Here is a 27,819-nt window from a genome sequence, read left to right as displayed (position 1 = left end):
TTGTATCTGTTAGTACTGTCTCCTGAAATGAACCATTTAATTTCACAGAAATTAATTTATGAGGACAAATTTTTGAATGTTTATAGTTTTTTCATTACAGTAAACATAGTCATTATATATTGACAGCAGCTTTGATTTTAATGAAGGGGAAAGGCCTTCAAAGACATTAGATGTCTAATGACTCTTTCTCAAGTACCACAGCCTTTCAAAAAACCTAATTGTGCTTCTTCTTTCCTTTGCTGGGAATTATTAAATTCAATGAATGAATCCATTTCCTTAGTTGACTGAATATTATTAGGCAATGTCTACAAATCCAAATTAGGGGGGAGGGTGGTATACATATACTTTATTTTTATGAATAATCTGATCTATAGTATAATCAAGTTTTCCTAAAATGTAAAGGTGTCATCATATAGTCATGAATTCGGTGGATAACTGAATGTCCGTATGATTTCTACAACTCTATTATCCATTAACACTAATATTTGCCCCTAGAGGTCTAATGCCACGATTGCGGATGTATTTCTTACTTCTGCTTTCCTTCTAGTTTCCTTTTTCCCACCCTCACCTGCTGTCTTCTTCCTCTTCCATCTGCTATATTCCCAGTTCTCCTCCACTTCCCTACTCATTCCCAGTAAAAGGCACATTTTCTGAGGGCAAGGCCTATACAAATCTTAACTTTTTAAGCTCAATGCTTAGGATTAGGATAGTGCAATACTCATAGTAAGAGCTTAGTTGATTTTTTTCAAAAAGAATGAGGAAATGAATGCAATAATTCAGCCTACATAAAAAAATAGTTAGGAAACAAACAAGATAAGGTGATACCTAACATAAGCCCAAAAATAGAAACGTTTTCTCTCTTTTTATTTAAAATAGAATGAGTTAGCTGGGATATGTTTGAGGTATGGGAAGAAAGATGTTTCAGTTCTCCTGAATGGTGAAATTCTGTTAACTTAAAAACACTGAGTGGCATGGATGGGGAGGGGAAAAAAGGGGTTAGTGATTGATGTATAATTTCTGTCATCTTAAGATTATACATGGCTGGACAGGCAAATTTCATCTTTTCTTTACCATGATTCCTCTCCCATGAAAAACAAACCCCTCAAGATTTAACAAGCTCAAAAAATAATATAAATATTTATTTACAGATAAAAAACAAATGAAGGCAGTACTCAGGATGTAACAAATTTCTGGAAACTAAAGGTGATTCATCCAGTGTAATTTTTATCTATATAGAGCAACTCAGAATTAACAATCTGGCATCCATTTTCAAAGTGAGCTTGCCATCACTGTCACTTCACATAGCAGCAAACATATCTTAAATGTGAAGCAGAGTAGGCCTACTTTGGTATTTAGGCAGCAGTCCTTCAGAATGCTTAAAACACTGAATTGTTCGTAATATAATTAATACATTGTTATATCGGAAAGAGTTTTCTATACTTGCCATAAGCTGAATTACTTATGATGACTTTAACATTGGCGGTTCCATTCTCAGGTATAACATCAACTTCCTGTACAGTTGCTTCTTTATAAAGCCAGCTATAAGTAAAAGATAACACTCCATGAAAATCATTAATCCATTGGTGCTATGGCTTTCTTGGAAGCATGTTTATGCCACCAACTTGCACTTCACATTAAAAACTTCTACCGTGAAAAAGAGCCCTTTTTCCAGAATTCATATAGGAGAGGCTGTGTCTCAGACTTCTTTTGTATTCCATATAGTGCTATGCATGGAAGCAATTTAAGAAACTACTTGTTGACTAAAGCCAGTTTATGTAAAAGTGCTTTGAAAACAGAAAAGCTCTGTGAAGACACATTATTAAATAATATATAAATGATTTGTGAATCTTTTAAAAAATAAGTATTTTTTAAAAAAGTAGAAATAAATATACCAGTTCATTTATATATTAGATTTGTAGGATACCTTTCCTTTAAAAGCTGTCTTTAAGTAGTTTCCTCTTAAATGTGATAAATTGTCATATGTTTAAACTAGAACTTGATCATCTTTAAAATCTGTATTTAAAACATAAAGCTGGTTAAAAGTTGTAACTGTATATACTCAGGGAAAATAAAAAAGCTATTGTCTCCAATATGGGTTAAATCAGAATGTTTACATTGGGATTATCTTTCAGTAAGGTTTAAGCAGAAAAGTAACATACAAGCCAATCCTCTATCCAGTGATGAATTTTTTGTTTGTTTGTTTTTGCTTTTGGGTGAGGCAATTGGGGTTGAGCGACTTGCTCAGGGTCACACAGCTAGTAAGGGTCAAGTGTCTGAGGCCAGATTTGAACTCAGGTCCTCCTGACTCCAAGGCTGGAGCTTTATCCACTGTGCCACCTAGTTGCCCCCCAGTGACGAGTTGTAATACATCTTGAGCAAAACTGGAGAGATGATCAGTTTCTGTATAACTAAGACAAAAATAAACACTGTGAACTTTTTAGGAGGTAATGAATGAAAAAAAATTAAGCATTTACTGTATGACAAGTACAGGGCTAAGGGCTTCATTTTATTCAGTTCACACTTCGTGTGAGCGCCTGCACACACTCTGTGAAAAGAACTACAGAGTTGAAATGGACCTTATAAGGCCATCTACTGACTCCAGTCCTTACCTGAATTAGAATCCCCTCTACAATAAATCTAATAAGCCTTTGCTTGAAGAATTCTAATGAGAGGGAACTCTCTCCCTTAAATGCAGATTATTACATTTTGGACAACTTTAAATGTTAGAAAGTTATTCTTTCCATGCTCACATGCTGATCTTTCCTCAACTACTCTGGCCTCCTTCTTCTTCAGCCTCAAGTCCCATGACCTATACCTTCACTCCACCTCAACCAAATAAAAGAAAGGCTAAATCCTTGACCTCACCATCACCCATACTCCCATAATTAAGAATTCTCAAATTCCTCAATCCGACCATAACCTTTCTATCTCTCCTTGTGCCTTACTCCTTCTAAAACTATTATTCATCTCATTGGGACCTTTGGTTCCTCCCCTCCTCAGTGCCATTACCCCTGCTCTGGCTTCACTTTATCCCTTCCCAATCATGACCCTATAATTAACCAGTCCAAGCATAAATTGTTTTCTACTCTTAAATGTCCTGCTCTATTGCCACTCATGCCTTGCCAAAATCAAAGCCTGGAATGGCTCACCATCTCTTTTTCCACTTTTACTAACATGTTGCTAAAGAGTAAAGGAAATCAGTCACAGAAATTCTAAGTTGAAAAAGTTATAAGCGTCCATCTAACCTAACCCCTGTTTGAAAAGGAGTTTCCACTACAACATAACTGAAGAGTCACAAAAACCTATGTCCATTACAAATTAATCTCAACTAGATCCTCACTGTAGCAAGATAATCCTTTTACTCTCTTCCACAATTGACTCTCACACTCCTCCCATGGATTGTTCCAAACTTCCTCTCCTCAAGTCTCTCACATTATATCTCCCTCTTAGGAGGGAGAAAAGAGACCATTTGCTACAAGCTCCCTGTTCTCTATTATATCTCTTAAAACTTCTCAACATTTTCTCCTGTCCTCTCATCTTTTGCTCTAGTTACAGAGGAAGAGCTGTGTCTCCTTGACAAAATCAAAGATTAATTCTACTTATGCTCTTGATCCTATCTCTGCCCATGTCCTCTGGCACCTTGTGCTCTTAATCATTCCTTCCCCATCCTCTATTCTTCAATAGCTCCCTATTTATCGGCTTCTTTCCTGTTGTCTACAAACATACCCAATTTTCCTCTATCCTTAAAAAACCCTTCAGTTGACCTATGGTTCTAGAGAGGTTATCAGTCCTACATCTCTCCTTCATTTCACGGCCAATATCCTACTAAAATTTGTCTACACTTAATGCCTTTGCTTCACATCCTCTGACTCACTTGTCTGAACTTTGCCCTCTGGCTTCCACCTTGGCTGAAATGGCTCTCTCCAAGGTTACCAAAAATCTAATGGGCTTTCATCATTCTTGATCACTTGCAGCATTTGACAATATTGATCAGCTTCTCCTCCTGGAAACTCTACTCCCTGGGTTTTAGTGACATTTTCTATTTCTCCTTTTATCTATCAGCTCTTTTCAACTTTCCTTTGCCAGATCATCATTCATGCCCCATCTCCTATGTGTGGGTATGCCCAGGATTCCATCCTGGGCCCACTTCTATCTTTGTGATTTCATCAACTCCCAAGGTTTTAAGTACATGAACCCCAAATCTACAAATACGGCCTATACCTCTCTCCGAACATCACCAACTCCTGATGTGACAGTATTATCCAGACATCTCACAGGCATATTAAACTTAACACGTCCAAAAGATAACTTATATTTCCCCCTACACTCATCTCTTCTCATGACTTCCCTTTTTCTGTTGAGGGAACCCCCTGAGAGTAATCTTTGATTTCCGAGGTAGTTAGATGATACAGTGGACAGAGTGAAGTCAGGAAGACCCGAGCTCAAATGTGACCTGGTACACTTATTAGCTATGTGACCCTGTGCAACTCACTTAACCTCTGTGAATCACTTCACCACTATTCACATTCCTTAAACGTGAAATGGGAATCATAAGAGCACCTACCTTCCAGGGTTGCTGTGAAGATCAAACAAGATAGTTGGAAATGTGTGCAGTTCCTGGCACACAGTAAGTGCTTTATAAATGTTAGCTATTATTATTACTATTTTACCCTTGCTCCCCTATATCCAATTAATTATTATAACTTATCCATGCCACTTTTTACAATATTTGTCTTTCTTTCCACTCACACAGCGTCATCCTAGTTCATTATCTTTCTTGCTGCATCACACAACTTTTTTCAAGAGCAACATCCTAATTAGTCACTTGGCTTCCAGCTCTTTTCTCTCCAGTCCATCATCCATAAGCTGCCAAATCGATATTCTTAAAGCACAGATCTGATCATGTCACTCTCTTGCTAGGAAATTTCAGTGGCTCCCTATTGCTTCCAGGTAAAAATATAAATGCTCTGTTTTGCTTTTAAAGCCTTACACAATTTGGCTCCAGCCTACTTTTGGTGGCCTGCTGCTGCTGCCGCCGCCGCCCTGGGCCATCCTCCCTTGGTTGGTCAGAGTTCCTTATATCTAGCTGGCCTCAGATCTGACTATGCCACATTACCTAGCCATCTTCCTGCTGTGCCTCTTCATGTGAACCGCCTTGTTCTGGGAACAGTGATCAGAATAACAGTACCATTTTTGGAAAGGGCATGCCCATCATTAGCTCTATGATTCCATTCACTATCCTTGTCACCTCCCAGACTGAAATACACCTCCCTGGCCATACAGACTGTAAATTGCTAGAAGACAGAGACTATCTTGGCTTTTGTATTTATATTCCCTTAACACATTCCTAGGCAAAGAGAAGCACTTAATGTTTTTTTCATTTCTTTACTTCAGTCAAACTGGCTCATCTGTTGTTCCTCATACACAACATTGCACATCCCAACTCTACCTTTCCATTGGCTATTCCCATGCCTTGCCTCTAGCTTGTATCACCCCTTGTTGCCTTTAAGGCTTGCTTCAAGTGCTATCTCCTGTACTGGCCTATTTTCTTCCCCTCAGTTGAGCCTCCCCTCTTCTATTACTTTGCATATGTTTTGTATTTACTTCTCTCTATGCACAGTTTTCTCTTCAATAAAATGGAAGCCAGTAGAGGGCAAGGCCTGTTTTATCTTTGTCTCTGCATCCCTTGCAGTGCCTGCCATTTAGCAGGCACAAATCCTTTTGGAAAGATCTGACTTCAATGACACACCCTTGACTCATATTGAACCTGCAGTCTTCTAAAGCCTCCATATCTTTTTTATCTAGTTAGGCCTGCCCCATCTTGTGCTTATGAAATTGATTTTTTGAACTCAAACATTAAGACTTTATATTTATCTCCAATAAAATTCATCTGATTAGATATAGCCCAGTGTTCTAGCCTGTCAAGATCTTTTTGAACACTGTGTTTGTCATCCAGTGTTTTAGCTATTCCTCCAAGTTTTGTGTCATCTCTAAAAGGTGAGGAGCATAATATCTATACCTTTATCCAAGTTACTGATAAAACTGTTAAAGAGCACAGAGCCAAGCTCAAATCCTGGGGCACTCCACTAGGGCACTCTTTCCAAGAGGACATTGAATAATGAATGATTACTCTTGGGTCCATCCAACCTACTTTCCAGTTCTGCACTTGACTGGCAACTTTTCCCCTTCTAGGCTAATATTAAGGTACTTTCCATCTTGAACATAATAATTAGCTGATGTTCTGAAGTCTTGTCCTTCTAAATTACCTCTTTTTAAACTTGTATGTAAATTAATAAATTTATTTTTCTCCCAAATTAGGACTGAACCATGTCTGGGTCAATTGACCTTTATTTAATCATACTTCCATTCAGCCCTTCACTGCAAACTTTCTATTGCCTTAGTATTTCCCATTCCAGATATTATCTTTAATTTCCTAGTCCATATGCCAGATTACTCTGCAGGGTTTTGAGATGCTGCTCTCGTTATGTTACGGCATCTGCACCAGATTTCTTCAAGAATATAACTTTCAGATATAAAAAATGAATCTGCTTCAGAGACATAAGAAACTCTCCTTTGCCTTCAGGAAAATGCAAAATCTGATTATAAAGCTTTTTAAGCAGTTATTTATATAGGGTTTTTAATCAAGTTTTGTCTTCAAAAGTAATGTTTTTAAGTCAATCCACCAATGACTCATCGTAGCAATTACTTATCATTCTTACAGTCAACATTGGTTACCTCTCTGTTTACCTTAGCTGAGCTCCTTCCAGCTTAATTTTAAGAGTGAGAAGCTTTTTTCCAGTTGCTTTCAAAACTGCACTTTCTATCTCTGCTTTCAGTTTCTCCAATCCATGCCCAAGAAGAGCAGAAATGGTTATAGCATTTAGTTCTGTAGGTTCATATCTGGATAACAAAGAAGAAAATTAGCAAGCACTGTTAAAGTTGTATGAAGAAGCAATTAATCAACTAATAAACAATACATATAAAGGAAGTGAGACTGAGGGTTAGCCTGGGTAACTGAAATGATCAGTGCCAGGCTTCTATACCACTCTTGCCAGATGGAATTCTAAAGACTTGTAATTCTTTAACACCTCAAGAGTCAATGAGCCCGTTCTACATGACTGAAACAAATGAACTAATCTATGAGAAAGCAATTGTAGATACAATACAGTACTTATGATTATTAGAGCTTTCTTTTCATGTGTAAGAAAATCCACTGTATGGCAGAACTGAAGATGAGAAAGTTTTAAGAAAATAGGTAGGATGCTAAACAGTGTGCCAAGGAAAATTTTGCCAAGAAGAGAAGAGTGTGGAAAAAAATAAGTTTAAAACACTTTTTCTTCTTACCGTTCTGCCAAATCCACCTTGTTGTGAACTTCTATAATTGAACCTAGTAACTGGTTTGGCAGATTCAGATTCTTTAGAACAGACAAAACGCTTGCTTTCTGGAGGTCAGTCTCAGGGTGACTGATGTCCCTTACGTGGATTATTACGTCCTACAAAACACATATGAAGAATATGGTTAATAACGAGGACAGTTTCTGTAATGAGTCTGTCTACAAGACCAACAAAACAGACATTTGGTAATGTATTTCTCTAGTAATAAAGGATGAGCTCTCAGTCTCAAAAGGTCGCAATGATTACACTGCACTTTCAATATCCATAGGACTAAAAGGGATTTAAAGATGTCATATGGCTTGGCCCTTATCCTCTCAGGCAAGCCTGAATCAAAAACATTACTTGTAAAACAAAGTCAGAACCTTCCTCCCTTTAATGAAGAGATGGGGGCTACTATGGGTCTGTAATATCTTATACAGTGCTAGACAAGGTTCTGTGTTGATTTAGTTTACTGAACTGCTTTTTTCCCTCCTTTTTTAATCTTTATTAAAAGGGATGGCTGAGTAAGGTATTTGGAAATGAAGCAGCTAGTTGGTGCAGTGGATAGTGCTGGGCCTGGAGTCAGGAAGACTTTAGTTCAAATATGGTGTCGGACACTTACTAGCTGTGTGACCTTGGAAAAGTCATTTAACCTCTATTTGCTTCACTTTCCTCAACTGTAAAATAGGGATGATAACAGCACCTATCTGGCAGTGTTGTTGTGAGGCTCACATGAGATCATATTTGTAAAGCATGTAGGACAGTATGTGGCATAGTCGGTGCTATATAAATGCTAATTATTATTATTAAATGATATAAAAACAAATAGATATGAAATTAAAATAAATGAAACAAAGCCAGAGGTAGTAGAACTTCTGATAGACTTGGAAGAGCACACAGAATGAAAGCATTTTTTGGGCTTGTTTGCTTTGTTTGTTAAATCATTAATCTTGTTAAATATCAAGGGTTTTAGGTAAGATTTTACTCCTTTTTTTTATTTCTTTGATGTTTTTGGTTAACTATGTTTGTGGTGATTTTTAAAGTTATTTATTCATTCAAATTTTAACAAATATAACATTTAGAACCCTTTATTACTGACAATTTGATGGGCTATTCCTGGCACTCACTTAAAATCAAAAGTGCCTACAATGTGCCAGGCACCATGCTAAGCTCTTTACAAATACTATCTCATTTGATCCTCACAACAACTCTGCTAAGGAGGTGCTGTTATCACTCCCATTTTACATATGAGGAAACCGAGGCAGACAAGTTAAATGACTTATCCAGGGTCACACAGCTAGTAAGTGTCTGAGGCTGGATATGAACTCAGGTCTTCTTGACTTCAGGCCTAGCATTCGATCCACTGAGTTACCTAGCTGCTGGAGAGATAAATGCTTGCAAAAATTAATAACTTTTTAAAAAAGGAAGAAGGAAAACCTTCATTTCTTGGCAACATTTATAATATTAACCTACTGAATAAGCTACATCTTCCAGTGTAGCTGAAAAGGACTCAATGAGATCATGAGGAAGTTGGGAGAGGAATCCAATGGTGTCTACATAAACAACAGTCATATGGGAAGGCAAAGATCCAGAATGGGCTGTGATATCCAGAGTGGCAAATAACTGATCACTTGGTTGAATTGCTGCATCCCCAGTCAGAGCTTTGATTAAAGTGGTTTTTCCTAAAAGAGCAGTGAAAATCAAATATTTTAACATTTAATAAAACATTTTAACCTTTGAGCTAAAATTATAATTGCACAAACTGTGTTTATAATTTTATGTATGTGGGACATTGAGATGGGTCCAAAGTTGAACAGGAGGATAAGAATAGGTTGGATGGTCCTGAAAATATAGCAAGCTTTTTTATTGATGCCAATCTTCCCATGAAAGCAAAGGCTTAATTTTCAATAGAAACATTCTATCCATGTTGCTAGAATTTAAAATGAATATCACAAACAGAGCAATGGAGAGGTATATGGTGGGTGTGAGCTGGCTAAAACATATATCCAATGATGAGTTTGAAAAACAGGAGTAAAAGGCCTCATCAAGGAATTGTATGACAGAGAGAGAAGATGGGCTGGTCATGTGAAGAGTGAGGGATGACTGGCACGGAGCCAGACCTTGAAATGTTACGAAAACTCAAGGAAGTCCTCCACTATGTTGGCTGGCAAACTTATGGGAGGACATGGACAAAGGTCACACATGCTGTGTAGGAATGGATAGTTTGTGACCTGCTTCTTTTGAGAGAATTCTTGAATTGATGAGATTACATATGCATTTGGGAACCTGAGTAATTATCTTTCACTTGTTTTGAGTCCAGACCTGTGATTTCATTGGCATGGGCAATTCCTAGTGAGCAAACTGTCTTTACCAATGCAGATCAGCAACTGTTTCACAACTTACAGTTTTAGAGTGTCACTGGAAGCACTGAGAGGTTAATTACTTGCTCAGGGCACCCAGCCAGTGTGTCACAGAGGAAGAAAACTTGAACCCAGGTCTTTCTGACTTGGCTCTCTAGCCTTTACACCTTGCTGCCTCTCTCCATAAACCAATTTAAGGCGTCCCTCACCCTTACGTGTGTTACCTTGGTAAATCACAGCCCTTCCCTTGGCTCAGGTTTCCTCCTCTGTAAAATAGGGGAACTGCATTTCATAATCTCCAGGGTCCTTTTGGCTCTATAATTTTATTTTTCCAACATACTGAAATATCATTCTCATCAGAATAAAGAAAAATTTACAGTATTGTATATCTCTGCATAAGGCACTGAGCAGAACTGAATAACTATTTCCTCCCCCAAGCTAACAAACTGATGCGACAGTGTCACACAAACCCTAAAGGGGCACTTTACGCTAAAAGACAATGATATTTTATATAGCTAGGGAAGTGCACTGTGCGTGGCAAATGAGATGAAGCCATGGTAGTCTGTTCAGATGGGAAGGGTGGAGAGTGACAACAAAAAGCTCCATGGATGGATTGTGGAACTCCTTGACTGCTGATTCTCTTTGAAAAGTACCTAGTTACCCTGAAATTACAGGCTTAATTTCTGGCTCATAGATGGAAAGAAGTTATTGACAAATGTTAATTACTTGATATTTTTTAGCTGAAGTAAACCAAATCAAACTGTTTAAAACATACAGAGGATAGAAGTATAGTCAGGCAACAAAAGACTAATAAAACAGTGTGGTGGCAATGCCAGCTCTCAGAATGAATTGAAGCTGGTAAAGGAAGTTAAGGACAATAAAAAGTTGTTGGTTTTTTGGGTTTTTTTAAAGTTAAATTGGAAGAAAAAGGCAGTTCAAAGAAGAACTGGGACCCTTTCTTGGGGAGAATGGGACAAGAGAGAGAAGATACAGCAGCTCAACTCTTACGGTGTTTTTTCTGTAAAGCAGAATGACCTTTACAGTGGCAATGAGGGAACAAAAAGGACTTACTGGAGGTGAAACCACAGATGTGTAAGGAGAGAGTATGTGAGCACATTATGCCCTTGAGGGCTTCAAGCCACCTTGCTGAGATGAACTACGTGCCTGTGCCCTGAAAGTACAGGCAGACACTAAGCTGGCGTCAGAAAGACCTGCCTTAGACAATGTCAGTCTGTGTGACTACAGGATATGTGTTTAACCTCTCTGTTTTAGTTTCCTTATTTGCAAGATGAGGGGATTGGACTTGAAGGCCTCTAAGGTCCCTTCTAGCTCTAAATCAGTCATCTTTTGATAACTGCTTTTCTTCCTTCATTTTAACACAAGCAAGTGCCTGGTCCCTTCTTTACTTCGAGGGATGAAATACAAATTCAGCCCTATAAATTACTCTTCATTTGTTACATGCAGAACATTAATCACAGAAGCTTTATGTAAATATTAAGAACAGTATAATTAATATTATAAAAGACAACAAAATCTTATTAATTCAAAACATGAAATGCCTTTGTCCTTCCAGCAAATGTTCTACTTAAATATCTGTATCTACTTAAACAATCCTAGGACTTCAAATCAGAAAGCATCCAAAAAGAGAAGAGGTATCCAAAAGTGCCTATTAAAATGACAGGCAGATATTAAACAGCTAGTTAAGGACTATTTGATTGATGTTAATGGTCCATATAGAATAGAATTTCCCACTGAAGAGTTTATTTTGAGTTTATTCTTCATAGCAAAATATAGACTGGCTCTCAGTAAATATTAATCAATCTTCTAATGTTTCTACGTAGAATTTCCTAAGATTTTTCCAAGGAAGCACTTAAAAAGACACCATAACTATAAATAAAAATCCTTACACATATTAGACTTTCTCCTTACCACAATTTGTGTATCCCAGTACAGAAATAATGGGAAGTTCACGCTTCTTACGTTGACTTCTGAGAAGACGTCTTCTTTTCTTAAGCTTCTCCAGGGCCTTCTTAATTTTTATTTCTTTCTCTTTTAAGACACGCTGCTGTATTTGCATGAAGGTTTCTCCTAAAAACCCAAAGTTTGGTTTTGTTTTTTAGTAAGAATAGGATAAAAATAGAAAAAATTTTTTATTAAAGGTCTTTATAATGGAAAGAAATGTAGAGTCAGTATATTCTTTTCCAACAGTACTAATTCACACTAAGAGCTCATTATTGACCGTTTTTCTTATGTAACCTCTACCACCCTTCTGCCCTAACAGAAGTTGAAAAAAAGTCACCCACAGCTCAAAGCAATATTTACATTGCAATGTACATGGTATTTGACAAAACTGTATTTTGTTAGTGAGTAATGTGGATGGGGAGACAGAAGAGATGGCATGATTCTGAATTATTTTTTTCAATTTTGAATGTATACTAAACACACAATGTTACAATGTCAGATATATTCCCAATACATTTATTTGTACAGTGACTTTAAACACCTGTGCTATTGGCTTCATTTGTATCCACATATAGACTACAGTACTGTGTTTTACCTGATCCCATGATAGAGCGAGAGCCACCACCTTGTTGATCTAATTGAGCAACTTCATTTCTCAGATTTGACCTGATATTGAAATAGGAAGGAAATTGCTTTAAAACACTTAGCAAATATACTATCGATTACAGAAATACAAACTTCATAAACAATTGTAGTGAAAGGTAGAATAAAAATCTAAATATGAAAGTGACAAAAATGGAAGTAAATCAAGCAGCTAAAACATGTCTCTAACTATGAAAAATAATTAATAATCAACAAACATTATTTTGAGCTAACTATGCTGGGGTCTTTGTCACAAAAGTTGAAACTGATTGTATTTTAACAAATAGGAAATGACTTGTTATTGACGGCAGAGTCTTAACCTGTGTATTGTCAGACTATCAACTTGTTAGTGCAAAGAGTAGAATTAGAATCAAGCTAGGAGAACTATCATGATAAAAAGTGAGGGCATGTAGTTGAAATAACTAAAGCCTAATGTATCTAAATAAGTTATCAATAATGAAAGATGTTTAATGTACAGTAGAAATGACACTGATACTTTTTACAATAATTTTATATAGCAGCCAAAAAACCATAAATCAATTGTTATAACAAGGAGATCAAAAGAGCCTAAAAAGCAGTTTTCTTAGCAAATACTTGACTTGTCTGCCTCGTGGAGAGAGAATGCCAAAGGTACTTTCAATTGTGAATATAAAATTTTTGGTAAAACCTTTAAGAAACTCTTCAAAGAAACATTATGAACAAAACTATCTCACAAAACAGAGAGAAGCAATACCAGATAAAACTCGGTTGAAGAAAGCTTGGTGAGAGACAAAATTAAGCAAAGTCATCTTGAAGGCATTTAAGAATGCAAGCAGAAGTAGGAATACAAACAGAAGAAAAAAATAGAAAAGATCTGCAAAGATTTTTTAAAATACCAAACTATTTTCAGTATTAAAGATAGCAAAAACTACATCTGGATTCTAAAATCAGTCTCATACATACTTAGCTATCCTTTAACAGGCAGTCTCTATGAGTTGCAGTGGCTGAAAAATTCATTACCTTGTATCAACCTGGTAATAAGCTTCTCTGAACATGGCTAGACCGTTCCTCAGATTGCACCAGGATAAGACTTAACAGCTTTCTACCTTGGTAGGGCCTGCTAGAACTTGTACTTTGCTGATACAGCTTTTGAAAACCAAGATGACCATCCACAAAATGAGGCACTGGCATGGATATTTGCTACTATTAATAGGATTTTTAGTGAGAATATAATGTTTCAAATTTTTGAAACAATCGTGGTAGCGAGCTAACACAAAAATTTCAAAACAAAGAATGAGAAACTCTCTCAGAATGCACATTTTAATTTGTAAAAATATGGTGCACTTTTACTTGATTTTGCTTAGAGGAGAAGGAAGTGATGGCATTACAAAGGTTTTGCTTAGAGGGCCATTATATGGAAGTACCTGAGAAGTGGAATTTCAGCCAAAGCAATCTGAAGTTTAGCTTCCTTAGTCATAGCATTGCAGCGGAAAATGTGAAGAACAATTGTGAATCGGTCAAACACCTCTACTCCCCAGGCAGTTTCAAGTTCTTTCTTTAAAAAACAAACATACAAACAAACCCCAAAACCAAAAAGACATGAGAAACAAGTGACAGGTAGCAGGACACATATAGCCACAAAGGCCACTAAATTCTTACTGAACATAGATGGGGAAAAGAACTCCAATAGAACTATTCCTAAGAGTACCCAAATCCATGAGGCAACAGGTAATGGGAGTTAAATGAAACGTAAGATCATCAATTACAAGCAGATTTGATGTATTTTGCTTACCATATACACATGGATGATCACTATCTATACTGTAATGTAGAAAGCTCCCAACACACAGAACTATAAAAAAGTGCTACCTTCTTGATCTAAAGAACTGACAGAGTTGTAGAGGTGATACTGAGGAAAGCACTTTGGGCTAGATCTTCTAAAAGCATAATTTCCCCTTCTCTTCATATCTTTTTAATAGGTTTTTAATGTATTCCATGTTTTACTGTAAGGCATCCATCTAAATGAACAAAAAAATTATCATACCTTTGTCAGTGGATTCATTCTCTCTACATTCAAGAAGACAGAAGTTATTTGTGGTGATCCTCTAATTTTTTCTAAGGGGAAGAGAAAATCAAATGAAATTTTATAGAAATTGCACTCTGAGGTTCAAGTACATTATAGAGAAGATCTTATTCTAGTCCTTTGGAAGTTTATTTTCTTAATATCATAATCACACTGTCAAAAGAGTAGAGATCAGAATCAATGCTTCCTAATCCCACTCACCTGTGAGAAGCTCAAAATTCCCCTTGCCAAACACCAGCTTCTTGTCTGGGGTTTTTGTTGATACAATCATTGTCTCTTCCACTGACCAGTTCATCAGGGTATGCACGAGAGCTTTTGCCTCAGCCACCTGAAGTTCAGCTTTGTGGAGAAATCGAGACCCTGGTAAACTGTATCATCTTAGTCCATGAAACAGGAGACAGGGGTGAAATGAGAATGGGGCTGGCATCCTAATCTATATTTTCTTTCAGAAAGAAGTTCCATTTTATTTATTTATATATAAATTTATATATATAATATGCATATATATATTTATATATTTATTTATATCTCTACCTGAACGTTCCACTGTAATTTCAAATTTCACTTCAATTGGACTCCTGGGGAAATTCATTTCACTTTGGAATAGTAGTTGGGTAGTAGTTCCTTATATCAAATTAAAAACTGTCTCTTTAATTTTATTCCCCTGTATCTTTCCACCAGCTGTCTGCCTGTCAGGACCATAAACTATTATGTATTACCCTCTCTCTCCCTAGGTAGCAGTGGAGATGAATTTGGAATGCAAATAAAAATTCGGGGCAGGGGGAGAGAACAGCTAGTCCAGTGGAGAGGATCAGACTGCCTGGCACATAATAAAGGTTCAATAAATTGACGTAAATTAATACGAGTAATAAAGCTGGAAAGGCTGGTTGGATCCACATGATGCAGTGCCTATTTAAGACCCTCCCCTCCCCGCACCTCGTTTCCATTTATACGTGGTCTTCTTATTTTAGCTAGTAAAGCCTTGGAGGGCTGGGGTTGTCTCTTCTTTGTGTTCCCAGATCTTAGCACACACTACGCAGTAGGCGTTTTTTATCAAGTCTTGAAGGGATCTGTACCGCTACACTGGTGCACATTTATAAACAAGAAATTTTCTTGAAAACAGAAATTTTCCCCTGAGGCTTCACTATTTCTGGAACTTTTACGGGTTAAGAGGATGGGAAAAGTGATTTAGATAGATAATTCCTAACTGACAGGCAATCTGGACCGGAGTACAGGCAGGAGATAAAAGCAGCGACTCCACCCAGGGCCCCTGCTCGTCATCATCAGCCCCGCCCATAAATCCCCGCCCCTTCCCCTCTCCCAGCCCCGCCTCCCGTCCCAAGCCCCGCCTCCAGGGCTGTCACTTACCTCGGGTCAGCGTCTGTTTCTTAGCTCCCCATTTGACATCCGGGTGAAGCAAAAATACACGCCGGGCCCGTTGGGGCAGCAAAGGCTCCCGCTCCAGCAGCAGCTCTTCATCCTCCTCTTCCTCTCCTGCTTCATCCTCTTCCTCGTCTTCCTCTTTCCGGCCTCTCCCAGCAGTCGCTCTTCCCCCAGACCCAGCGAGCGACCTGTCCTTGTCTGAGCTCCGGCCGCCAAAGGTGGAAAGCGCGCGGACACAGCGATCCCGGGGGCCTGGCGCAAAGCCTCCACGGAAGCTGCAGGCCGCGCGGACGAGTGGCAGCCCGCGGCGTAAGGCGGCCCAGAGGGTCCACATCGCGCAGCTTCGCTCTCGTCAGCAGCCCCACCGCCGTTCACGCCGGAAACGGGGACCGCTAGTGCTCATTCTTAGGGTACTCCACCCGGAAACAAAAAATATGGAACGTGCCTTCCTCTTGCAGGCGGGAGATCCCTGCTGGGGATAAATCCATCAACCTTGGGGCCGCAGATGGCCTGTGAAAGAGGCGGAGCTAGAACCCAGGACAGGGCCAGAAGGATGAGTAGGCGGGGCCTCGAGAGCCACGTCTTGAAAATTTTTTTTGAGGTAGCCCGGATCAACCCCGCGCCAATATCGCTAGGCGAATCTACCTTGGCTTTCTATTGGCTGGACCGTGTCAGGTGACTAGTGTTCCTTCTTCCCCGATTGGGCGGGAAGGCAGTTGCTGGCGCTGCCGAGTCGGAGTGAAAGTGGGGGTGGGGTAGGCTAGGAGAGTGCTGGGGGCCTGGGCCCCCGGGGCTTCGAGTGAAGACGGAACCCTCGGGGCGGCCTTCGGAGCGGGAGTGGGAGCTCAGGAGAGCTCGCTGGGCGCGAGCTCAGCCGGCCGCCGGGCCCCGCGGGTAGGGGCGAGGTAGGGGGTGGGGAGAGCGCCTCCGCTCCTCCCATCTGTTTGATGCGCTCGCCGGAGCTTTGCCCCTTTCCAGCCCCGCTAGCCTCCCCCCCGCCCCCGCAGTTCGCTCCGGGTCAACCCCGGGGCCCCCCGGCTCCTTGCTGCGGCCGCAGCCTTCTCCCCCCTCCTCCCGAGGGAGGCCCTGGCCCTGGAGCGTTTCCACGCTGCCTGTGCCCGCTCGCCCGCCCGCGTTGGGGGGGGTGAGGAACCCGCGGCCCGCCCCCTTGTAAGAGAAGGCGTAGCCGAACTGAGCCAAGTAATAACAAAAGACCCCCCCCATCCTTTAGCAGAAACAAACACCCCCCCCCCCAAAGCTGCCTGCCCTCCAGCTCGGGGTGACCAGCACCAACCCCACGTTTGTTAAATGCGTTAAGTAGCGAGTGTAATTCTGGGAGATTGAAGAGTTTGGGGGTGGGGTCGTTGCTGGTTTGGGTTTTGTTTTTGGCCTTTGCTGAATTTTTCTATTGGCCTTTTCCTCCCCCGGCCCCGCCCCCCCGACTCGCAGTTCTTGGGCCGCTCCTCCGGCGAGCGGGTAGGAGTCGAGGCTGACTCGGACCGTTTGGCTCCCCCGGAGCAGGACTTCTTGGAGGACCCAGTTAAATCGATTTCCCAGCTGCTGATGGGATACTTCGGAAATGATAGCTGAGCCCAGCCCAGCCCCCGACACCAGCCAAACGTAAGACTGGCACCTTCGTAAAACAAAGAAAATGTGTGATCCCCTCACTTCCTTGTTTGAGGCCTTGGAGTGCCCCTTGTTTGAAGAGGGTTTGTTTTGAACGGGTGCCGTTTGACCAATTTAAAAATAATTAAACTACTCTCTTAATTAGTTCACTATCAGAATGGTTGCTATAGCATTGCTTCAGGAAGCCTTCATCTTCTTTTAAGGGATTTTCTTAACTTGTTAAAACGTGCTAGTGGTATGTGAAGGAATTATGTTTCATTTGGCCAAGGGTTAATCTTTGATAGGGTTATAGGTTCTTAAGATATATGTGAGGAGCCTTTAAAAGTCATTTTTCCAACTTCCTTTTATCAATGAGGAGACTGTATCACAAAAGTTAAGTGACTTGCTCAAGGTTATACAGAGGAGGAGCCAAGATTCAGACTCAGGTCCTCTTATTTTAAATTTAGTGCTATATCCACTGTACCCCATATGAGTAAAAAATAAAAGGTTACTTTTGGAAGGAAAAAAGGATCAGAATAATTTTTATGTGCCTCACTTGGCCACTGTCCCCTTTCTTTTTTGATACAAAGAGATATAAATCCCTGATATTTAATGTTTTAAAGAACATCTCCAGTAATAGTAATAATGTTAATAGCTATTAATATTATTGCTGGCATTTACAGAGTATTTTTACAGATTACAAAAGATACAGAAATTACCTCATTTGAACCTGAAACAACCTACTTATACGGTTAGCCTGTTTTCTGATTCTTACTTTAAAGTATATGTGGTGCTTCTCTGCAATTATTGCCTTTCTTATTTTAAGATAGGGGTAGGGTGGAAGGTTAGGACAGACAGGTGATTGGACTGTGAGAGAAAAGGAGGCCAAAATAGTAGCTCAGTAAGCATTCACCCAGTTATTAATCACATAGGTGCTGGGCTCTGGGGACATAAAGGTAAAAATGAAAATGGTCCCTACCCTGTAGGACCTTACATTTTAAATATATATAACAAAAAAGTATATAATGTAAATATGTAGTAAGTTTTCTGGTGGGCAAAGTGCTGTGGGGAATTAGGAATACTTCGGGCAAAGGAGCTGAGCCTTAAAAGTAGCTATGGATCTCAAGGGGCAGGAATGAGAAGAGCATTCTGACTGTAGGGTTCAGCCTATGCAATGATGGGAGATGCGATGTTTTTATGTATGGGGAAAAGGAAGTTAGATCAGTTTGGCTAGCCTGTAGAGTACATGTCTAGGAGTAATGTTAAACCAGTTGGGAAAAGATAGGTTAGTCAGTGACAGGTTTCAAATGCTAAAGAAAGAAGTTTTCATGTTGTCCTTGAGGTAATAGCTTTTTGAGTTGGTTAGACCAATGCTTTAGAAATACTAATTTTACAGTTGTTTGGAGATTGGATCAAAGAGTATGATATAGTGAGAATGGGAGTCAGGAAGAGGTCATTAAGGCCTGAACTAGTTGTGGTAGGAGTAGATTGAAGGAGACAGAGGCAAGAGTATTGAGGAGGTAGAATTTGCAAGAGTTAGCTACTTAATGGATGTGAGGGAGGGGAGTGAATCAGAATAAAGATTCAAAAATGCCTCTGAGTCTTTAAACTTAGATTATTTGAAGAATGGTGCCATTCTCAACAGTAATAGGCAAGTTGGTAGGAGAGGTGGTTTACAGGGAAAGATAATGAATGATTTCAGTTTTGAACTTGTCAAGTTTGAGATGCTTAAAGGACATCCACATGATAACTAGCCAGAAGTTGGTGATAGGAGTTAGAGCTCAGGAGAGATGGAGAGATGAGGGGGTCTTTTGAATGCCACTTGTAGATTATTGGATTATTGTCTATATTCTGAGCTGATGTTTCATATTACGTTTTTGCTTTAGTTGGTGGTTAGATTTCAGAGTCATATTTTTGTTTTTTATTATTTTTCTAAGCAATTGGTAGAGTATAATAGTATGTGAATTCTTAAAGAGAGCTAAAGCTGTATACAGCTTTTCCAAACTTTTCTAAGCAATTGGTAGAGTATAATAGTATGCGAATTCTTAAAGAGAGCTAAAGCTGTATACAGCTTTTCCAAACTTTTGGTTATCATAATGACTTACTAGTTAATTGGAAATGAACTTTTGACTAAATCATTTTGACTAAATTATATGATTGGTTTTGACTTAAACATATAAGTATTCACAACAGTAAAACTCCGTAGTCAAACTATAGCCTGTTTTTCCAATCTTATGTCATGTTATTCCTAATCACTTACCCTGTTTTCTAGTAGTATTAAGCTTCTTATGTTTCCCAAACTGTTTTTATACTTTCCTGGGTTTCCCTTTGTTATACTATTCCCTGTGAATGGAATGCCTTTCCCTCCAATTTTTCTTGTTGAAATCCAGCCTATTCTTCAGAGATAGACATACATGACATCTACTCTGTTAAGTCTTTCATGATTTTATGTTTCCATTTGGCGCCCCTCAACTCTGAAAGAAAAAAAAATACTCTTCCTTGGAATTTAGGTATTTTTTTTTTGGTGAGGCTTTTGGGGTTGAGTTGCTCAGGGTTACACAGCTAAGTAAGTGTGAAGTGTCTGAGGCCTAATTTGAACCGGGGTCCTCCTAACTCCAAGGCCAGAGCTCTATCCATTGTGCCACCTAAGTCCCCTGGTCTTTTTTTTAACCTATTTATGCATATATTTCATTTTACTTTATCTTTGTTTATGTGTGTATAAGTCTTATTTCTCCAACTAGATTTAAATTTTTTGTATGCAGGACTGTCTTACTCATCTTCATCATTCCTGTTATGGATGCTCAATAAATCTTTGTTGAATAAATAGTTACTTGACTGAAAGTACAGTATAACTGAATCTGTGTCATCATTACCTGTGTTTTGGTGGGTTTCTGCTGTATCTATAATCATTTTTGAGCAAATGCTCAAAAGCCTTTTATATAGATATTCTTGAAACAGGTAGTAGTACTTAGGTAGATGGGCCTTTGTTTAAATACAACTATTCAAAAAGCACTGAATTGGTAACTGTTTAGTACCCAATGGATAAAACATTATGATTTACTGAAAGCTAAACCAAAACAGAAATAAAAACAAACCCATGTGGTTTTGTTGTATTTCATTGTTTTTAGGTTGGGGAATTGGTGGTGGATTTCCTCAGGAATACAAGAATTTGTGTCCGTCCTTCCAGTGTTTTCAAGACAAGAATTTCTCTTCTTACTAATTTGATTCTAGCTTTTTTATTTCTTTTTCTTTGAAAACCTGAGAGAGCTAGGTGATAGAACTGCAGATGAAGGATAGATACTTAATTTTCTCCGGAACCCAGAATCTTAACTCTTCCCCTTAAAAAAACAGCAATTTCAATAACTTGGCCTCAAAGGATACACTATGAGACACAGAAAACATCTAGTATCATAGAATGTTTGAGTTCAAAGGGAACCCAGAGATTATCCATTCTAACCCTTCATTTTACATATGAGAGTATGGAATCTCAGAGAGGCTTAGCAACTTGTTTAAAGGTTAACTATCTTGCCATGGTGGAAATAGGACTATACTACTTAAGTAAGAGTTTTTCTATTATACTGTAATTTGTCTAGGATCTAAAAATAATCATTTCATCTTAAAAATAAAATTATAAAAGTATCATAGACCAATGTTTTCCTTTAATGCCAATGAATATTTTTTGGGGGTTAATAACCCATCTTATTATTTTGATTTTATGTCTCTCTGGCCACCCAGTACCATCCAAAAAGTGTTCTATGAAATATGTACATTAGTACTTTGATGTATTCTTTAAAAATTAAAATTAAGTGTAATTTGTTTTTGAGAATTTTATAAAAACTTTTGAGTTAGAATTATCCCAAATTATGATTAGGAATGGCTGCTTTAACTATTACCTGGAAATTTCATTAGTTTATATACAAGTAGCGCTTTATATAGCATTTTTTCATTACATATTCTTTTTCTTATAACAGAGAAAATGATGGCCAAGAGGCAACTGCACCAGCATCTGCTGTACAAAATGGTGGCTGTGTGAAAAACCCTAGCAACTTGACACCAGTAAGTTTTTGTGAGTGGATGAGGGCACGTGAGTACATGTGTGTGTATGTGTAAATTTCTGTATGTCTATGCACAATCCTATTTATTTGTATAGATGTATAGACAGAATTACTATAATGTAATAAAACAGATCTGTATTTTGTGTAAGTGGCTTCACTTTTTAGTTCACATGTGTTGTATTTATGTGATGTAGTTATTTGTGTGCTTATGTTCCATATTCTACTATAAGTCTTTCCTGGACAGAGACCATGTCTTATTCAACCTTGTGTTGAATAAGTGCCTAGAATATGTTTTTAAAAATTCATTTTTAATGAATAATCTTATTTTTAGAGTAGTTGCATTAGCTAGATCATAGTTGGGCCCCTCCAGTTTTTTTTCCTCTTTAGATTTGGGTTGTAACATAATGCCATCCTTTCCTTTTGAGTATTGTCCTATTTTTGATGATTCCTCGTCTGTTGCTGTAGATAGGATGAACTTAAATCTCTTATCTGGTTTGGTGTCAGATTTTGCTTTAAAAAAAAAGTGCATCCTAATGGTTTGATTAGAATCAGGGGTATAGATTTCATTTTCACAGGTTGCACTGCAAATTTTAAAGTAGTGAATTTATTCATTGACTAAACATTTACTAGTTGCCTGTAATATTTAGTGTGTTGTCTTGACTGCTGTCCTTCAAGTCGCATTGTGAAAAAGGTGTGTTATTACTGGAGAAATAAATCTATAATTTGATAACTTGAACTAAGCATTTGTTGTTGAGTGATTGAATCTTCTAGACAGATTGAATAATAGTTAGGTGGTACATTGGATAGGGCTGTCAGCCTGGAGTCAGGAAAACTCACCTTCTTGAGTTCCAATGTCAGATACAGCTGAAAGGGCCTAAGAACAAGACAGCTTGAACTTTGACTTTCGTTGGCTGGAGTGGCTTTCCTTCATCTTTCTAAATATCCTCTGAAGGAGCCTCTGAGAAACCTTTAAAATTGGTCCCCATAGAGTTGATGGTTCATTGTGGCCTGTGTATATAATATCTCTTTTAAACTTAATAATTCCTGCCTCTTACAAAGATTTGTGAAAGATAAGCAAAGAACTTTTATATATTCATGTGTGGCAAATATTTAAGTTCCTATTATATGCAAGATATGCAAAACACCTTGCATACCAAACAGCTTCTTCCTGTAGAGAGCATATAAATAAGTAAATACAAAGTCATTTAAGGGGAGAGAGAACACTAACAACTGGGGATCAGGAAAGACCTCATACTGGAGGTGATATGTGAGCTGAGACTTGAAATTTAGGAATTCAGAGAGGTGGAGGTGAGACTTGAGTGAATACTAGACTTGGGGGAAAGCCTCATAGAAAGCAGTTAAAATTTTATTAAGTGCTTACTATGTACCAGGCATTGTACTAATCACTGGGGATACAAAGAAAAGCAAAAACTGTCCCTGCCCGCAAGGGGTTTACATTCTAAAAGGAGAGACAAACATGACAGTAACTAAGTACATACAAGATATGTATGGAGTAGATAGAAGGAAAATCTCAGAGGGGGAAAGCTCTGGTAACTAAAGGCTTCCTGAACAAAGTGGGAGTTGAACTGAGTATTGAAAGAAGTTAGGAAAACTCAGTTAAGAAGGTAAGAAGGAAGAGTGTTCTAGGTCTGGGGATTGATAGTATAAGGACAAAGGAGATGGGGAGATAGAGTATGAGGAACAGCAAGTAGTCCAGTGTGTCTTGGTCATAGATTGCATGGAGTGGACTAAAATATAAGAACCCTTTAAAAGAAGGAAGGGGCGAGGTTTTGAAGAGCTTTAAGTATCAAACAGGATTTTGTACTGGATCCTTGAAGTATGCTGTAGCCACTAATGGTGATTAAGTAGAGGGTTGACATGGTCAAGCTGTGCTTTGGGAAAATTACTTTGGAAGCTAAGTGGAGGTTGGATTGGAGTGGGGAGAGACATGAGGCAGAAAGATGAATGAGAAAGTTGTTGGAATAATCCCCTGATGATGGGGAACTATGTGGTTCGGTGGATAGAGCAGCCACCCTAACATTCAGGAGTACCTGAGTTCAAATCCAGCCTCAGACACATAACACTGGCTAGATGTGTGACCCTGGGCAAGTTACTTAAACCCATTGCCTAGCCCCCCAAAAAAATCCCCTGATGAGAGCTTTATACTAAGGTGGGGTAATGGGAGTAGGGAATGAAACTTCTTTGAGAGATGTTGTGAAAGTAGAAAGACCGATGTGAAAACAAATTGGTTTTGTTGGGTGAGAGAGTAGTTAAAGATAAGCCTGGGTGACTGGGAGGATGGTGGTGCCCCTGACAGTAACAGGAAAGTTTGAATCAGGTAGGGTTTGAGGGGAAAGATAATGAGTTCTGTTTTCAACATGTTGAATTTGAAATGTTTAAAAGACAGAGGGTAATGTAGTACTATAGCTCAGGGGGGAGATTAGGACTGAGTATATGGATTTGGGAATCATCTGCTCTGAGATGATACTTGAAATTAATAGTAAGTGATTTGATCACCAGATGAGATAGTATAGAGGGAGCATAGAAGAGGAGCCAGAATAAAGTATAGTCATTGGGTTTGACATCTGTGAGGAACCAACAAATGATGCAAAGAAGTAATGGTCTGATAAATAGGAGGAGAACCAGTATAGGTCAGTGTCACAGAAACCTAGAGAAGAAATAGTATTCATGAGATCAATGAGTCAGTTAACAAGCATTTATTAAGTACTTATTTTGGTTGAAATACTGTGCTAAGTGTTGGGAATATAAAGAAAGTCGAATAAGTCCCTGCCCCCAAGGACCTCATATTCTTTTTTTTTTTAATTTTTATTTAATTTTAATTTTTTTTTCCATACGCTTTTGAGTTGAAAATTTTTCTCCCTTTTTCTCCCCCCCCACCCTCCCCAAGACGGCGCACAGTCTGACATAGGCTTTACATTTACATACCCATTAAGCATATTTTCACATTAGTGAAGTTGTAAGTAAAAATTAAAACCAATAGGAGGAACCATCAGAAAGATGAAACAAAACTCAACAGAAGGTAAAAATAAGTGAGAGCGATTCGACTTCCATAGTTCTTTCTTTGAATGTGAACAGCATTTTCCATCCTGAGACCTCTGGAGATGTCTGAGATCCTCGTAATGCTGAGAAGCGTTCAGTTTAACATTCTTAGTCATTGCATAACTTGGCTGCTATTGTGTACAAATTCCTGTTGGTTCTGCTCACTTCACTCAGCATCAGACCATAGAAGTCTTTCCAGGTTTTTCTGAAGTCAGCCTGTTCATCATTTCTTATAGCACAATAGTATTCCATTACATTCATATACCACAACTTGCTCAGCCATTCCCCAATTGATGGGCATTCTCTCAATTTCCAATTCTTTGCCACCAAAAAGAGCTGCTATGTAATTTTTGTACATGTGGGTCCTTTTCCCATTTGTTTTATCTCTTTGGGATATAGCCCTAGAAGTGCTATTGCTGGATCAAAGGGTATGCACATTTTTGTAGCCCTTTGGGCATAGTTCCAAATTGTTCTCCAAAATGGTTGGATCATTTCACAACTCCACCAACAATGTATTAGTGTTCCAATTTTCCATCTTCTCCAACATTTATCATTTTCCTCTTTTGTCATGTTGGCCAATCTGATAGGTGTGATGTGGTACCTCAGAGTTGTTTTGATTTGCATTTCTCTAATCAATAACGATTTAGAGCATTTTTTCATATGACTATAGATGGCTTTAATTTCTTCATCTGAGAACTGTCTGTTCATATCCTTTGACCATTTATCAATTGGGGAATGGCTTGTGTTCTTATAAATTTGTCTTAATTCTCTATATTTTAGAAATGAGGCCTTTATCAGAAAGACTGGTTGTAAAAATTCTTTCCCAATTTTCTACCTTCCTTCTAATCTTAGTTGCATTGGCTTTGTTTGTGCAAAACTTTTCAATTTAATGTAATCAAAATGATCCATTTTGCTTTTCATAATGTTCTCTATCTCCTGTTTGGTCATGAATTCTTCTGTTTTCCATAGATCTGATAGGTAAACTATTCCTTGTTCTCCCAGTTTACTTATGGTATCAGCCTTTATATCTAAGTCCTGAACCCATTTTGACTTTATTTTGGTATATGGTGTGAGATTTGGGTCTATGCCTAGTTTCTGCCATACTCTTTTCCAGTTTTCCCAGCAGTTTTTTTCAAAGAGTGGGTTCTTATCCCAGAAGCTGGGGTCTTTGGGTTTATCAAATAATAGATTACTATAGTCATTGACTACTGTGTCTTGCATATTTAACCTATTCCACTGATCCACCTCCCTATTTCTTAGCCAGTACCAAGCAGTTTTGATGATTGCTGCTTTATAATACAATTTAAGATCTGGAATTGCTAGGCCACCTTCCCCTGCATTTCTTTTCACTAGTTCCTTTGATATTCTGGGCCTTTTGTTTTTCCAAATGAATCTTGTTATTATTTTTTCTAACTCTATAAAATAATTTTTTGGTAGTTTGATTGGTATGGCACTGAATAAATAAATTAGCTTAGGTAGGATTGTCATTTTTATTATATTAGCTCGGCCTACCCATGAGCAACTGATGTTTTTCCCCATTATTTAGATCTGATTTTATTTGTGTGAAAAGTGTTTTGTAATTGTGTCCTGGGTAGGACCTCATATTCTAATGGGGGAAGAATACATAAAAACAACAATATACATTCCAAACATATACAGGACAAATTGGAGGTAATCTTAGAGGGAATGCATTAGCGTTAAGTGGGACTGGGAAAGGCTTATTGCAGAAGATGGTTATTTGAGCAGAATCTTGGAGGAAGCCAGGGAAACAGAAGATAAGATGTGGAGGGAGAGATTCCAGGCTTGGGGACAGCTGGTAAAGAAATAATCAAGGGTTGAAATGTTATGTATGAGGAACAGCAAGAAGGCCAGTGTCACTGGATCATAGAGTAAGTGAAGGAAATAAATTGTGAGAATATTGGAAAGGTAGGAATGGTCTAGGTCATAAAGTGCTTTAAGAGTCAGACAGTGAATTTTATATTTATATTGATATATGGAGATAATAGGGATCCCCTGGAGCATACTAAATGGAGGGGAGAAGGTACTGTGACGTGGTAATACCTGCACTTTAGGGAGATCAATTTGATAACTAGAGTGGGGAGACTCTTGAGGGAGGCTATAATCAACCATGTCAGATACTACAGAAGAGTTATAAAGGATAAAGATTGAAAAAAGATTATTTGATTGGGGAATTCACATTGCAAACATTGCTGAGAGAAATTTCATTGGAATTGATGAGGTCAGAAGCCTTATTTAACTAAGGTTAAGAAAAGAGTGAGGTGAGAAAGTGGAGGCACCTGTTGTAGATGGCTTTCTCAAAGAGTTTAGTTGAGAAGAGGAGCAGAGACAGGGTGTGATTGTGAACTTGGATGGTTAGATTGAGTAAGGATTTTTTTAAGGATGAGAGAGACAAGGGACAGAAGATATGGATATGGAATATTAAATTTGGGGAACAGCAAATTGGCCAGTTTGGCTAGAACATAAGAGTGTGTGTGAGAAACATGAAATAAGTCTGGAAAAAGGCTGGGACCAGATTTCAAGGGCTTGAAATACCATGCTGAAGATTTTTTCCTTTATCCTAAAAATAGTAGGAAGCCCCTAAAGTTTTTTGAACATGGAAGTCAATTTAGCAGCTGTGTAGAAAATGAATTGAAGAGGGAAGAGACTGGCATCAGGAAAACAATTAGGAAATCTATTAAATCAATCAGAAAATATTAAGTATTTACCAAGTTCCAGGCACAGTGCTAGATGCTGGGGATATGAAGACAAAGAATGAAACAGTGTTTATTTGCAGTGAGCTTACATTCTAGTGGAGGAGACAAGTAAATATAAAATACATAAATATAAAGCTGATAAATACAAAAACATACAAAATAGTTAAAGTAGTTTGGATGGGAGGTCACTAGCATTTTGTGGGATCAGGAAAGGCTTCTTTCAGAAGATGGTGCAAGGGCTATATCTTAACACAAGAGAGAAACTCATAGATGGGGAGGAAGAAGTGAATTCAAGGCATGGGGGATGGCCAGTGCAGAGTCATAGAGATGAGAAGTGTGTGAGCAGATAAAAGGTCAGTTCGATGGATTGAAGAGTGTAGAGGCCAAGGGCATGGGTGTTAATGTCCAAGAAAGAATGGAAAGATGGATTGGTGCCAGGTTTTATAGATCTTTTAAAGTTAAACAGAGGTGTTTATATTCTAGAGGCAAAAGGAAGCCATAGTATTTGGTTGAGTATGGGGTCACATGGTAAGGTATGTGCTTAAAGAAAGTTAGTTTGGCAGCAGCAGTGTGTAGGATGAGCTGGAGTGGGGAGAGACTTG

At 38.5% G+C, this 27,819-nt stretch overlaps 2 protein-coding genes across 3 annotated transcripts in view; one reads left to right on the top strand and one right to left on the bottom strand.

Moving 5' to 3' along the window:
- Positions 1 to 1,108: 1,108 nt before the first annotated feature.
- On the bottom strand, positions 1,109 to 16,476 carry GTPBP6 (GTP binding protein 6). 2 transcript variants are annotated; one of them, XM_020992750.2, is made up of 10 exons: positions 15,769 to 16,476; positions 14,602 to 14,739; positions 14,362 to 14,432; positions 13,742 to 13,872; positions 12,292 to 12,362; positions 11,664 to 11,822; positions 8,848 to 9,056; positions 7,345 to 7,493; positions 6,748 to 6,900; positions 1,109 to 1,539 (listed from the first exon to the last, which is right to left on the bottom strand). In XM_020992750.2, the coding sequence occupies exons 1-10, from the start codon at positions 16,115 to 16,117 to the stop codon at positions 1,416 to 1,418; spliced, it is 1,554 nt and encodes a 517-aa protein (XP_020848409.1). In that variant the 5' UTR covers positions 16,118 to 16,476; the 3' UTR covers positions 1,109 to 1,415. The 2 variants fall into 2 exon arrangements, with proteins under 2 accessions (XP_020848409.1, XP_020848410.1); XM_020992751.2 differs by lacking the exon at positions 14,602 to 14,739.
- Positions 16,477 to 16,533: 57 nt separating this feature from the next.
- Positions 16,534 to 27,819, top strand: part of LOC110212737 (cohesin subunit SA-2-like) — a 131,710-nt gene continuing 120,424 nt past the window's right edge. Inside the window, 3 exon segments of the mRNA XM_020992744.2 lie at positions 16,534 to 16,688; positions 17,233 to 17,403; positions 21,360 to 21,444. Coding sequence (XP_020848403.1) covers positions 17,363 to 17,403; positions 21,360 to 21,444 — 126 coding nt within the window. The 5' untranslated portion in view covers positions 16,534 to 16,688; positions 17,233 to 17,362.

Source organism: Phascolarctos cinereus, unplaced genomic scaffold (genome assembly GCF_003287225.1).
Source record: "Phascolarctos cinereus isolate Bilbo 61053 unplaced genomic scaffold, phaCin_HiC Scaffold_726;HRSCAF=1367, whole genome shotgun sequence".
In the NCBI taxonomy this organism is placed as follows: Eukaryota; Metazoa; Chordata; class Mammalia; order Diprotodontia; family Phascolarctidae; genus Phascolarctos; species Phascolarctos cinereus.
Note: the sequence above shows the minus strand (reverse complement) of the source record. Positions and strands in the feature narration are given on the sequence as shown.

What these genes read in the sequence shown, in the direction of transcription:
- GTPBP6 (XM_020992750.2), bottom strand. Translation starts at nt 16,117, where the DNA reads ATGTGGACCCTCTGGGCCGCCTTACGCCGCGGGCTGCCACTCGTCCGC. An exon ending in TCGCTCTATCATGGGATCAG is followed by an intron (nt 11,823 to 12,291) that starts GTAAAACACAGT and finishes TTGGGTTTTTAG; the next exon opens with GAGAAACCTTCATGCAAATA. An exon ending in CTGGAAGGAGCTCAGCTAAG is followed by an intron (nt 1,540 to 6,747) that starts GTAAACAGAGAG and finishes TTTTACTTATAG; the next exon opens with CTGGCTTTATAAAGAAGCAA.